Source organism: Parambassis ranga, chromosome 22 (assembly GCF_900634625.1).
Source record: "Parambassis ranga chromosome 22, fParRan2.1, whole genome shotgun sequence".
Taxonomy (NCBI): Eukaryota; Metazoa; Chordata; class Actinopteri; family Ambassidae; genus Parambassis; species Parambassis ranga.
Genome location: NC_041042.1, coordinates 6,682,257 through 6,694,370, shown reverse-complemented (window position 1 = coordinate 6,694,370; position 12,114 = coordinate 6,682,257). Strand labels below are relative to the sequence as shown.

General features: G+C 42.2%; 1 protein-coding gene across 1 annotated transcript; it reads right to left on the bottom strand.

The window, feature by feature from the left end:
* Positions 1 to 346: 346 nt before the first annotated feature.
* Positions 347 to 11,511, bottom strand: peli2 (pellino E3 ubiquitin protein ligase family member 2). The gene is made up of 6 exons (XM_028395198.1): positions 11,232 to 11,511; positions 7,096 to 7,225; positions 4,778 to 4,879; positions 3,815 to 4,012; positions 3,409 to 3,597; positions 347 to 3,259 (listed from the first exon to the last, which is right to left on the bottom strand). Exons 1-6 carry the CDS (start codon positions 11,306 to 11,308, stop codon positions 2,681 to 2,683), a joined length of 1,275 nt encoding a protein of 424 aa, XP_028250999.1. The 5' UTR covers positions 11,309 to 11,511; the 3' UTR covers positions 347 to 2,680.
* Positions 11,512 to 12,114: the final 603 nt, after the last annotated feature.

Here is a 12,114-nt window from a genome sequence, read left to right as displayed (position 1 = left end):
AGAGACTTCAAGAAAAGTATTTCCCTTATCTAAAAAACAGTGTGATAGAGCTATCAAAATTCAGAGCCATCTTGGCAACTAAGATAGCAGGAAAATGCTCACACAGAGGAATGATGAAACACATGTGTAACTGTGATTACTGCCACAATGGTTGTGATGTGAACACAGCTGAGACATCTGGAGTTCAAAGGCAGTAGCCGAAAAAAAACCCAACAAATCCTCATCATCTGCATATGGCCTTTTAAATCAGTGGCTTGTGTTGAAATGGCCTACAGTCCCTGAACATTACCCACAAGTATGAAATATGAACTGACTGTCAGCCTGGGAGAGAGAACTCAATGCAGCATATCTTTAAAAAATATTTTATTCTTTGCAAAGGAGGCATTGGGAGCATCAGTGCGTTCTATGGCTTGTGTACAGACTTCCTGTAGAAGACAAAAATCACAGAACAAGCCCTTGGGTGAATTGCAGGACCCACCCATGTTTACCAAGGAGGAATGTTTGAGGCAGCTACTCTGCAGCTGTTACAGAACACGGTCTTAAGCAATGGACACAGTGTTTGAGCTGAAAGTGTTAGAAGGGAATGCTACTGTACAGTATGTGGCTGCCTGACCCTTACCAGCAGTTACATAAAATATGTAGAAGTCAAAGCTCTGTGGTATGAACGAAGTGTAATGCTGCTGACATTTTTAAGAATGCCAAGTATGTTTCTCTTAGGAAGGAACCAAAAATAAAACTTTTCCAGCAATCCAACTGATGTTTTGTGAAGACTAGGAGCCCTTATTATTTCCCCTCAGTGATACCTCTAAATGCATTCATCATATACAGCTTGAAATAATGCAAATGCTACAAGAGGAATATTACCCCCCAACATCTCAAAATGTTAATGCTCACTATTGTATTTGATAGGCTAGTGGTAGAATTGATGCCTTTGACTACATACTACATATGGGCACAGTCTGGTAAGCTAACATCACAGAAGAATGCACAGATTTGTCCCAGATTCTTTAGTTTCAATTCATCTGCTCCTTTGTTTTGGACAACTTAACTCATACATACACACACACACGCACACACACACAATAGAACTCACCAAATTTGGCAAGTGCTGCAATAATGTCATTGTTCCCAAGAAGCCACTGAACAGCACTGACTGTAATCCAGAGCTGTCAACATTCCACCATAGCAGCAGTTTGGGTTTAGGATTGTTTACAGAAACACTTTGGATTGAAAAAAAAAAAAAAAAAGAGTGGCCGTTACATTGTGCATGTGGAGAGAAAAAAAACGCTTCTCCTTATATTTGGTATTATCTCTGGATGCTGCTGAGACTGTGCCCAGGTTTGACAGCGTACAAATCATTGGATCAGACCCAGCATGGGATAAAGCTAACAGTGCAGATTGAATACAGTACATATGTGTGTAGGGCAGGGACAACGCTAGATAGCAAGCAAGAGTAGTTGATGCATATGGTTGTATAGCTCAAATGAACTGCAGACAGCACAACCGTTGATAGAGCAAGTTTGAATAACAGGAGCACCGCCATTGAGGAGACTCAATGTATTTGGTACATTCATTGTCAAACCCTGCGACCATGTTTTAATTCCTGTGTTGTCTTCTGGTAGCGTTTTGGGTGGTGGGCAAGATCATAGGAAGGGGACTGGGGTGAAATGATGCAGGGCAATCTAAACAGCCCAAGGGCACCCACACACACACTCGTGCACACATACACTCAAGCATTCTCACACACATTATATATGCAGGAGAAAAATATATTAACATTTGCATTAAAAAAAAACAGTACACGGGCCTCAGTGTAGTAAAATACCTCTTGTGTCAGAATCCATGCGGGTTATCATTTCTTTATGTCTTCGGTATGCAAAACTACATCTTTCTCTTAACCTTCAACAAAATAGCTTTTCTATTAAAAATATTCCCATAATTTAATGGGATTTGAGGCACTGGATTATCTCTGTACACAAAAAGTCTTTCCTCCTTTACTCCATCAAAGTTTGTTCAGCAAAAAGAAGCCACCTCCAGTGAGCTACATAATTTGGATGCCAGTAGGGGTAAAGAGCCAAGAGGCCAATGGGGAGCATTTAACGAGTTAGCCATTAGACCACAAGTTTCTCCTGGCTTTTCTCCCAGCCAACAGTCCAGCTGTCTGGCTCTGTAAAAACTTTGTCTCAGGCCCACCAGGAACTGAACTATACACCTTCCCTCCTCTCTTTCCTTCCCAAAAGACCCAAGTCCACCTGCTCACTGTTATTTGCTTCATTCTGATTCATGAGTAAAATCAGTTCATTCCATCTAAAACCTGAATTTTGCAGCTTTCTGATGGAAAAATCAGCAGGCCCTGTAGTTTGAACAGCCCATTGTTGGAGCCTTATTGGTTGGCAGGGCAGCTAAAACAATATTTCATTCTGGAGGAGCCAGGCATTTGTGGTCCAGTGTGTTCCACATCTCTGTATCCCACAGTGGCCATCCAAACAGCCAGTCGCAAAACAATCTGTAATGGCTCTCTGTTGTGCAGAATCCACAGTACATGACCAGAACTTGAAAAGATTTACTCCTTTCCACAGCTGGCTTACATGAACAAAAGAAAGCACAAAATAATCTGAACAGTTTCACAGCATGTTGGCATTCCTGTTTAATCTTCTCTGCCAGAGCAGGATCCTTCAGCTCAGTCCACGGGGCCCTGGAAGATTAGCTTGGAACACCCCTGAGTGAGGCCGAGTTGGGTGGCACAGAAGGGGCAGGCAGGGTGGAAGGCGTGAGTCCCATGGGGCAAAGGGATCTCCGCCCAGTACTTCACTGACTTCTCAGAGCACACATGTCCACATGGCACAAAGGCATGTGTGGGTGCACCTGTGTCCACGTAGAAGGCCGGCTCGCAGCCTAGCCATAGTGGAACATATGGTCCCACGACTCTGCACATGGGACACTCTCGCTGAGTGTTGGGCTCCTGCTCTGAGCGGTGACCCCAGTTGTGGTAACCATGCACATGACCACAAGCCAAATAGACCCAAGGCTGCTTGTCCTCCAGAGATGAGAGGGCACGGCTGCGTTGCATGCTGGGAAAGGCAAGGGTGTTAAGACCCACAGGACATTGGGGTCGTGCTGCATTAATCTCTTGCCTGAGAGCCTCCAGGTGCTTTTGGGTGGGAGTGTGAAAGAGACCCTCAGCAGTACGCCATAGCAGGGTGGCTCCACATAGATCCACCAGGGAGCCGTCCTGCAGTATGTTGCTCTCATTCTCCACCTGTGTTTGGCAATACAGCAGATCTACATTTACTTTCAGATAAGAAAAACAATTGCTTTTGGTGTGCATGTATTCCTTATAACCAAATCCTGTTCGTGACTGAAACATCTGCCTAATACAGTGACGTGTGTGTGGTTGGAGCTACTAACCAGTTTGCCTGGGGTCTGCGCTGAGCGGGTCTCTCTCAGCGTGTACACATCCCCACAAACAGAGATCTCTCTCCATACGCCAGGCTTGGACTCTTCCGTGAAGCCACCCCTAGGGTGCATTACCAGAACTCCATTGGTTGTTAGGCCATCCATGTGACCGTCAGGGTTTTTCCATTTTGCAGCTTTTTCCTGTAGGCAGACAAAGCACAGATGATGATGCAAACTGATGTTGCTATGTGGCATTCCACTTTTTACATAACAACCACTGCGTGTAAAAATGCATTTCTTTATCTGGATACAATTTACAGATCTAAACTCTAAAAACTAGACATATAATCTAACATTTCAAAAAAGAGCGTAAATAGAGATACTGTACAACCACCATGGTACACTAACTAGTAATTACCCCAAGGAAGATGTTTTTGGAAGAGTCAAACCCAGCTGCATAGATGCGAGCAGTGTAGGGAGGGTTACGCTCACAGACAACTCGGCAGGCAAAACGGGAGATGGTGCTCTGAGTGATAGGCGTCTCCTCTCCCTCCTGGCCTCCTGCTACTGTGTCAGTAACCACAAAGTCGATGGGACTCTCAGTGGAACGGCCAATCTACAAAATAATGCAATAATTAATCATGTTTTGTTAATACAGTGGTGTAAAAGAGGTACTTCTTCCTATGCGGCAGACATTTAAACTTTAAAGTAATGTTGCTGTGTTTGTGTGATAAAATGCTAAGATGTTACATATGTTTCTTACAAAAGGTTGTATCCTTAAAATTGATATATCTATATTTCTAAGCTAGGTTACAAGCAGACCACAGACTCCACTGGAAAGCTCTCAAGCTGAACAAACAGAGATAAAAATAATTATTTCCCCTTTCATTTCCTCATTTTCTTCTGATCCTATGTTGTCATATTTTTTGCCCCTTTTCTTCAGTGTGTTTACACAAGACACAGGGACACATAACATTGTGACTGTGAGGCATGTGCCTGCAAAGCTAACTTCCCTCAGGTCTTTATCTTCTTGTACATTCAGATTACTGCTACAGACAGAGCTGTCGACAGAACACATGGCTCATGCACTGGTGGAGTGAAAAGTTCTGGACAGTAATCATAGGTAAATCTTCTTAAAGAACATTAAATTGATATTGACATTTGGACTATGTAAATACAGGAAAACAAACAAAAATTCAAAAACTATTTGAACATATCCCCTTCAGTTTTGTTAAATTAGATGGATCATCCTGACAGCCAACAATGACTACACTTACATGGGCACCATATTCTGATTAAGTTCCTTATAGTACTACTCAGGTTAAAATCAGATTACTGCTGTGCATGGAAACCAAGTCAATGTAACTGGACCAGCTTTTACCTGAAACATGTCTGTATCTTTGTCATGGCTGTACTCCACCACAACCGTATGATTCCTGGATAACGTGTAGGAGATGCTGTGTTGGCCTTTACAGTTCACAGCCTGAAAGAATAACAAATGATGCATTACAACTACACACTGTGTGAAAATGATATCTTTAAAGGTTTAAGTATAAGCACACAACAACAGGGCAACAGAGTTTTATTGCTTTAGTGCAGTCAAGAGAAAACCTTTGATGTCTTGATTTGTGGCTCTAACACCGGAACTGAGAGCGGTTAAGGTACACAAACAGGAACAGAAACAGGCACTAAAAAATGCCTTATGTAATCACTGCATCATTGGTGAGGTTTAATTAAAGACCAGGGAAAAACAAACCCACTATTAAAACACATGGTGTTCAACTGATCAGTCATAAACTTAAAGTCAAACACAGCTACAGGGATTCTTTAAAGAAAGTACTGCATGTATTTGTCCTGTTATTGCAACCGAAATTATGAACAGACTTTAAAAGTGCATGCAATATTGCTATCTTATTTAATTACAATTTTTGACAAAGGCCCTTCCTGCTTATTGCATCATAACTTTACTATGTTACCTAAAACCAAAGATCTATGGCAGGAATTTCTGAAAGAGGGACAGAGCAGAACGTGTGAAGTCACACTCCCATGACAGTAACCATAAAATGCTCTCTGGCCTCAGTCAACACAAGCTTGTCTACCAGCTGAAGTGCCACAGGCAGTCAAGCAAGGAAGGGTGGGTTAAAGCCCCAGCCTAGCTCTCATCCCAACACTTTACCACATGTCACTATCATACAGCTCTAATCTGCAAATTCCATTTCCTAAACACCCCCCCCCCCCTGTCACGTGCAAGAGGGAAAGAGGGGGAAGGAAAGTGGGTCATCAGAGCTGCCACACTCTGCTGTAACATCAGACAGGGACAAATGTCATCATCACATGCAGTCCCGTCTCAACTGTGCTGCTACAAACAAATGGCACTTCACCTGTTCCAACAGAAGTTCATACCAGCTACAAACTGAACGATGTATTTCAGTGTTTATATTAACATCCCCAAAATATCCACACACTGCCAACTCCCTGAGTTAACAAGAGTTAAAATTAAAATGTTTTGAATAGAAGCCTGGCAGTGGCATCATGGGAACTCCTTATTATCTGTCATGAGTACCAGAGTGTGCACAAACACGTGAGTTTTTCCTCCCTTTACCACAGAGAATTTTAAGTTTAATTTTACTCACTTACTGTGTGGGAGCAAGAATAAGTTGGGGGACTGCTGTAGAAATGGTTTGGCTCATTTTATTTTGCTCCTTTTCTCATCTATATTTTCACTGTGTCTTCTCAAATTCAGCTCACTGCCTTGCTCGTCTCTGAAGGAATAGCTATTTTTGACTGTATGTTCTGGGAGTGGAGGCTAGACCTACTGCAAGAACTTCAATTCACCCTCCTGATCCTGGGCCTGGTTACCAGAGAGCAACAGTGCTGAAAAGAGGAAAAAGGGCACAGCAGGTCCCTTTGCTGAAATGGTTGGGTGTGACTAATTGTCTAAATGGCTCTCATTGCCCCATTGTACTGTGCAGTATAAATAGCCACATCCAAAGCAACATGATTTTTTTGAACCAGCTGCCTTGCACCCTGAAACAGCAGAAAAATGTTGCCATATTATTGAACACTGCAGTAAAACAAACAGCACAATGCGCAAACTCTACCATGAAAAGGCCCCTGTGACAGGAAAACCTACTGAGCAGAAATCAGGAGTCAAGTTCCACAAGGTGATAGTAACCTGAACCAGAAGGCCTTTGGCCAAGGAGCTGGACTCCCAACAAAACTCTGAAATATTGGCCTCCAAGAGAAGCAGAGGTAAGCAGATCCTGTATATTGTTTTTATCTGTTTGGCTTGGGAACCAAAAGCAGGAAATACAGAAGCAGGCAAGTTTCTGAATGTACAGCCTTTTTTTAGCGAGCAAACTAGTGTGAAGAGCGGCTTTTTGAGCCAGCTAGGAGTGACAGTTATTGTACTGGAAATGTCAACATTAAGGTGTGCCAACAAAAATGTAGTGTTTTACTGCATGTTCCAAAAGCTACTGAAATCACAGACAGCCATTCTGATCTAAGGAAAAGTTTGGTTTTTCTTTCTGCTGTGATTTTACTTAGTTCTGTGGTACTTTTCTTATTCAAATCAGCCTACCTACATTCAAAAAGTACTTATTACCACCTTTCTGTATGCCTTTATACACTTTTGTCTAACATACACATGACAGGCAGACAAGGGCTGTTCCTTAACTCGTGAATTTATTTGTTCTGTACCTTGCTGGCCTGGGGTGTATTGAGGATGTGCACAGTACTTGGCCTAACACCATTGGCTTTGGTCCTCTTGTATAGCGCAAATCTGCTTTTCCGTCTACCCCGATCTCCATTGGGCAGAGAGCCATTGTACCTGTCACAGAAGGGGGTGGGGTGGAGAGACGAGAACAAATCCACAGTTAATTTTGTTTGTTCAAAAACAGATTTATAGCTGCAAAAAGATGTTTCAAATCAGATTTTCTAGCGAAATTTGTGTAATCATCTAACAACTAAACATGGAGAATTAGAAACATTCATGTGTTTTAAAAAGGAGCTTTGCCACACATTACATCACTACCAATCTAACACACCCTATTAGTAATCTAAGCGTTACCTTGGATAATGTCTCTTATTACATAATGCACTCTGGTGCTGGCGATTTCAGTGAGCAGGCTCTGTGCAAACTGCAGCTGTTCTTTTGCTCTGTGTCCCAGGCAGGAGCAGTTTTTAAGATGCACGTCAGGTTGGCTATCATTTTGGGGATGCACAGTCTTGGTGGAGAACTTGGGAGTGAAACACTTTCTTTTGTACCAGAATTTTAAATTCATATACTGAAAGTGTAATTTTCAATGCCTCAGAACCATAAAAAAGTCTAAAAGCCTTCCATTTTCTGTTTCCTAACCCTTTTAACACCAGATCCTAGTTTTGTCCTTCTGTCCGTTGTGAGGCACCTAGCCTAGGAAGGCTCCTTGTGAATGAAGAAGCCCCTTCCGGTAAAGCTGGTCTCTCTATACACCAGCTGGTTCCTACAGCTGGGGCACCCCATGCTCTACTCCCATCCAACACACAGACCTTCTGTCACACACTCGCATGTAACGACAGTATGCTAAACAAACACTTTGCACAACAAAAAGATTTATATTAAAAGCCTCAATTTTGCATACCACTGCATTTGAGGAAAGTGATTCTACCAAACATAACATTTCTCCTCTTTGTTTCAACATGAAAGCAACAGAGCCTCCTTCATCCTCTCCCAACCTCCCTCCCAAGCTAGTCCACCTGTACCCATGTCTCCACACGGCTGGCCAGGCATGGAAACACATGGTCCCAGTCAGCACAGTGCACAAAGCTGGCCTGTAGGACAAGCCACCCATAGAGAGCTAGACAGGCACTGGATGATACTGTGGACAAACTATAACAAATACAGGAAAAAGAGGCATGAAAAGACAAAATAAAAGCAGACAAATGAATGAGTTAGTATTTTAATTACCCATAAATGCTTTTAATTTAGTTTACAAAAAAAGTCTTAGCTCTTTCATTTAAAAAAATATATTTTTGATGCTAATTTAACAGTGTGTAAATCTGTCCTAGAAACACCCCACCTAAATAAAGATCAACTAGGCCTACATGTTATAAATGCCTATTCAGTTCAGGGGGCCTATCAGCTGGGTACCTGTCCCTGAATGTCTCACATAAAGCACACAATCAGATGATACGCAGCTTAGCTTTGTCACCATGATGAATTCTGACTGCAGAATATAACCCTAGCTGTGTAAGAAATGCCACACATGCTTTCAATTATTCATCATTACATTGAGGAACAATATTATGACATCTGGGAACTGCCACCATCACATTTGCTAGGACAGGCTCTTTAAAGCTGCGCTCCAACTAATTGTGATCGCTTTCCCTTTTGACCTGTGCCAGACAGACAGCGGATTTACCTTCCAATACTTAGCAGCAGGGATTAGAAGACTGGCGTATCACCTATCCTCCAGGGTTGCGGTAAGGAGCCAACAGCACCTCCTACTTCTTACGCTAACATGAAAGGCTACTGTTCACAGAATGAAGAGGAGATATGCTGAGTAGTTGTAACACTCATTAGCATGACAAGGAGGGAAGCGTGGTTTTAAAGGGTCACAGAAGATGGCATGGAGGTCAGGATGCTGAAAAGTAAGGCTACTGGATGTAAGTGCTTCACTGCAAATACATCAGCAGCACATCATCACTCAAATATCAGATGATTAATCAATCAATCAGCCTTTATTTACAAAGTGCCTTACTACAACCATGGAACAAAGTGATGTCAGCAAGTATCAACAATTGCAGAATGAAATAACTACCCCTAAACACTATACTTTTATTGTGAAATAGACTAGGGCAAAATAATAGCTCTTCCTTTTAGATAAAAAGGCCTCACATCACAATAGTCTGTGACAGCCTGTACCAAAGATGTGCCTAACATGATTTGTACACTTCCTCAGCTGAGTGGTGCTTTATAGTAAAATGTATAAAGTTCGATCAATAGGCCTAGTCTCCCAGTCACAATGAACAGAGGAAGCTGAGGGGAGGCCAAGACTCAGCCCTGATCAATCCATCCTTTCATTTCCAGGATACCCATGTAGCCCCCCTATACCACATCAACCCGCCTTTCACTGACCAGCACCAAGCCAACCCGCCCCAGCAGAGATGGGGGGCAGCCATGCAAGTAATAAGAGCCACCACGGTCATGGCAACAAACCGCTGAGGGAACTGCTGCTCAAACAAGCTTTGTTCCATGCTGTCAGCTATCTTGTCTACCATCACTTTTATCAATGGGATGTGATGTCATGGCAGTGATTATACACCCGTCACATCTGATTCACATATGCGTCTTTATGTCAGGAAAGAGAACAAAAGTATCAGCTTCAAACATGCCACATGCTCAGCCTGGGGTAATAAGCAGTCAGCACTTTTTGTCCCTTACAATAAGCAGTATGACTGAGTGTATGGGTGGAGGGCAAGGGACAAAACCACACTGCGTCATGTGTACAACCGTCACAAGAATTGCATGTGTTTAAGTAAATGCTGTATAAATGAAGAGCACACAGCACAAAGAACCCTAAATGTTAATTATATGTTTTAATATCTTTCAAGTAATCTGCCAAACTGGCCAAACTGCAATCAGTGATAATAGAGCCGGTGCTTTCCATCATCTGTGGCAGCTGCTGTACACATCAGTTCTACAGGATAACTGGCTGCAGTTTCTCCTTAACAAATCCTGAAAAAACACCATGGTGGTTTTAGTGGGTGGCATGATGACACCACATGACATTACTATAACTTCTTTTTAACAACAGATAATGCTTGGTGGACATATACCAACAAGCCAACAACCAAGGAGGTCAAATTGATTTTCTCTCTAATTGTTAAACGTTAGGTAAGGCTAAGAAGTGGGAGAGAGTCAGGGATTTGGTGTAAATTATCATGATCACTTCTATAAATAGCATGACAATATGGTTACCATGATTTATTTACAAGCATTATATAGCCTGTGATACAGGTTATTGTGACAGCCTTTCTCAGAGTGTGCCATATCAACTTTTTTTTGCAGTACCTTCTCTCCTCCTACCCCCCACCCACAACATGTACTGAGGCATTGTGGGCATTGACATAGATGTAATATCTTAAACTGATGCTGTTTAGTTACGTTTGAAGACATCAAATTAGGGGATGCAATAAGAAACCTGTGTACCTTCTGACTATTAAAGCAGCAACAAAGCTTTTCTGCACCTTGGTAAAACATAGTGTGATTACAAAAGTTGAGCGTTCTCAGTTATTGATAGCATTGAAAGAGGAAGAACCCTGCGGGCTGGGGGAGGGGGGCATCCCGACTTCCGAATTCCTCAAACCCCACGAATCCAACTTTAAGGTAGAGTCAGACTTGCTCAATATAACATTCATTACACACTAATGTTGTCCCGATCGTATCTACTGTTAGGTAGTAGCACAGATCCACTGTGGGAGTAGTTGTGTCTCCAGCTAACAGGCAGTGAAACACCGTCACCAACTCTATAAAACGAATATGAACACATCTCTGACTGCGCACGTGTCTAAATTTGTGGAGTAACGTGAGCTCGTGATTTTCTAAACTAGGCCTGACGCTTTCCTGCGTATATTTATGTACAGCCCGTCGCTGGCGTAAAACATTATAGTTAACGTAAATAAAATACACGTACGGCATTGATTTATACATAAGAACTTGCAGTCCCGTTGCTAAGTTAGCTGCGTGAATACCCTCTCCCTTGAAACTTTAAAAGTAATTGCCGAAACTCCGCGTTCCCTGTGAGTATCGACACCTTTAGAAAGTCGGAAACAAATGTAAAAACGACTCGACTTACCCCAGCACCACCAGTTCCCCGTATTTCACTGGGTCTTTGGACGGGGCGCAGTGCTCTTCTTGGCTTGACGAAAACATGAGGCTTCTGGCTTCACTGAGTAACGTTAGCTTTACAGTAATAACGATAAATTCCCTTCAAAATACACGACGCGCTCTACTTTCAGATCATATGCTCAGCGTCGTGTGTATATGTGCCCACACGATCCCAGTTTTCTATAAATAAACTGGTCTCAAACTTCCCCAGCGTGACATAGCAAAACGTAACTTACTTGGCGGTTGAATCCGCTCTAAAGCAGATACAAAAACAGCGAGGAGCAGGGCCGGAGCGTACCATTACCTCCTTCTTTACTTTGTATGGGGGGGACTCCGTGCTTACTCTGTGTTAAAACATGTGGTTCTAAGTAATTACTCTTTTACATAAATATCTAGTTAAAGATATTAAAACGACCATTTAAAACGCCTGATGTAAAATTGACTCCTGGATAAATAAAAACTGAACCGAGAGTTTAAGAATTGTTTATTACCCACCTCTCACTGTTCATGGATCGAACCTTCTGTTATGTAAACAAAGAGTACAATCTGGGAATTCTTAAAGAGATCATACTTTTCTGATGTATTTGCAAAGTTTGCCAATTCCTACATCTAACGTGAAAGATGGTTTAAACAAAATTTCATCCACATTTGTGCACCACGGGGGTACGCTTCTGTTTCTGAAACATGTCTGTAGGAGCCATACATTAATATAAAAATAAAGGCCTTGATGATCCTGCTGAAGATGGAGATGTAATACGGGGGCACACATGGTGAAAATAATCCCCCTAGTACATTTTCTGATTGAGATAACGTGCATGTGAGGGAAAAGATGATGAAATCAGATTTGCTTA

Coding starts and splice junctions, on each gene's coding strand:
- peli2 (XM_028395198.1), bottom strand. CDS start 11,308: ATGTTTTCGTCAAGCCAAGAAGAGCACTGCGCCCCGTCCAAAGACCCA. Junction 7,226..11,231: donor GGGGAACTGGTGGTGCTGGG/GTAAGTCGAGTC, acceptor CTTCTGTGACAG/GTACAATGGCTCTCTGCCCA. Junction 3,260..3,408: donor CGCAGACCCCAGGCAAACTG/GTTAGTAGCTCC, acceptor TGCCAAACACAG/GTGGAGAATGAGAGCAACAT.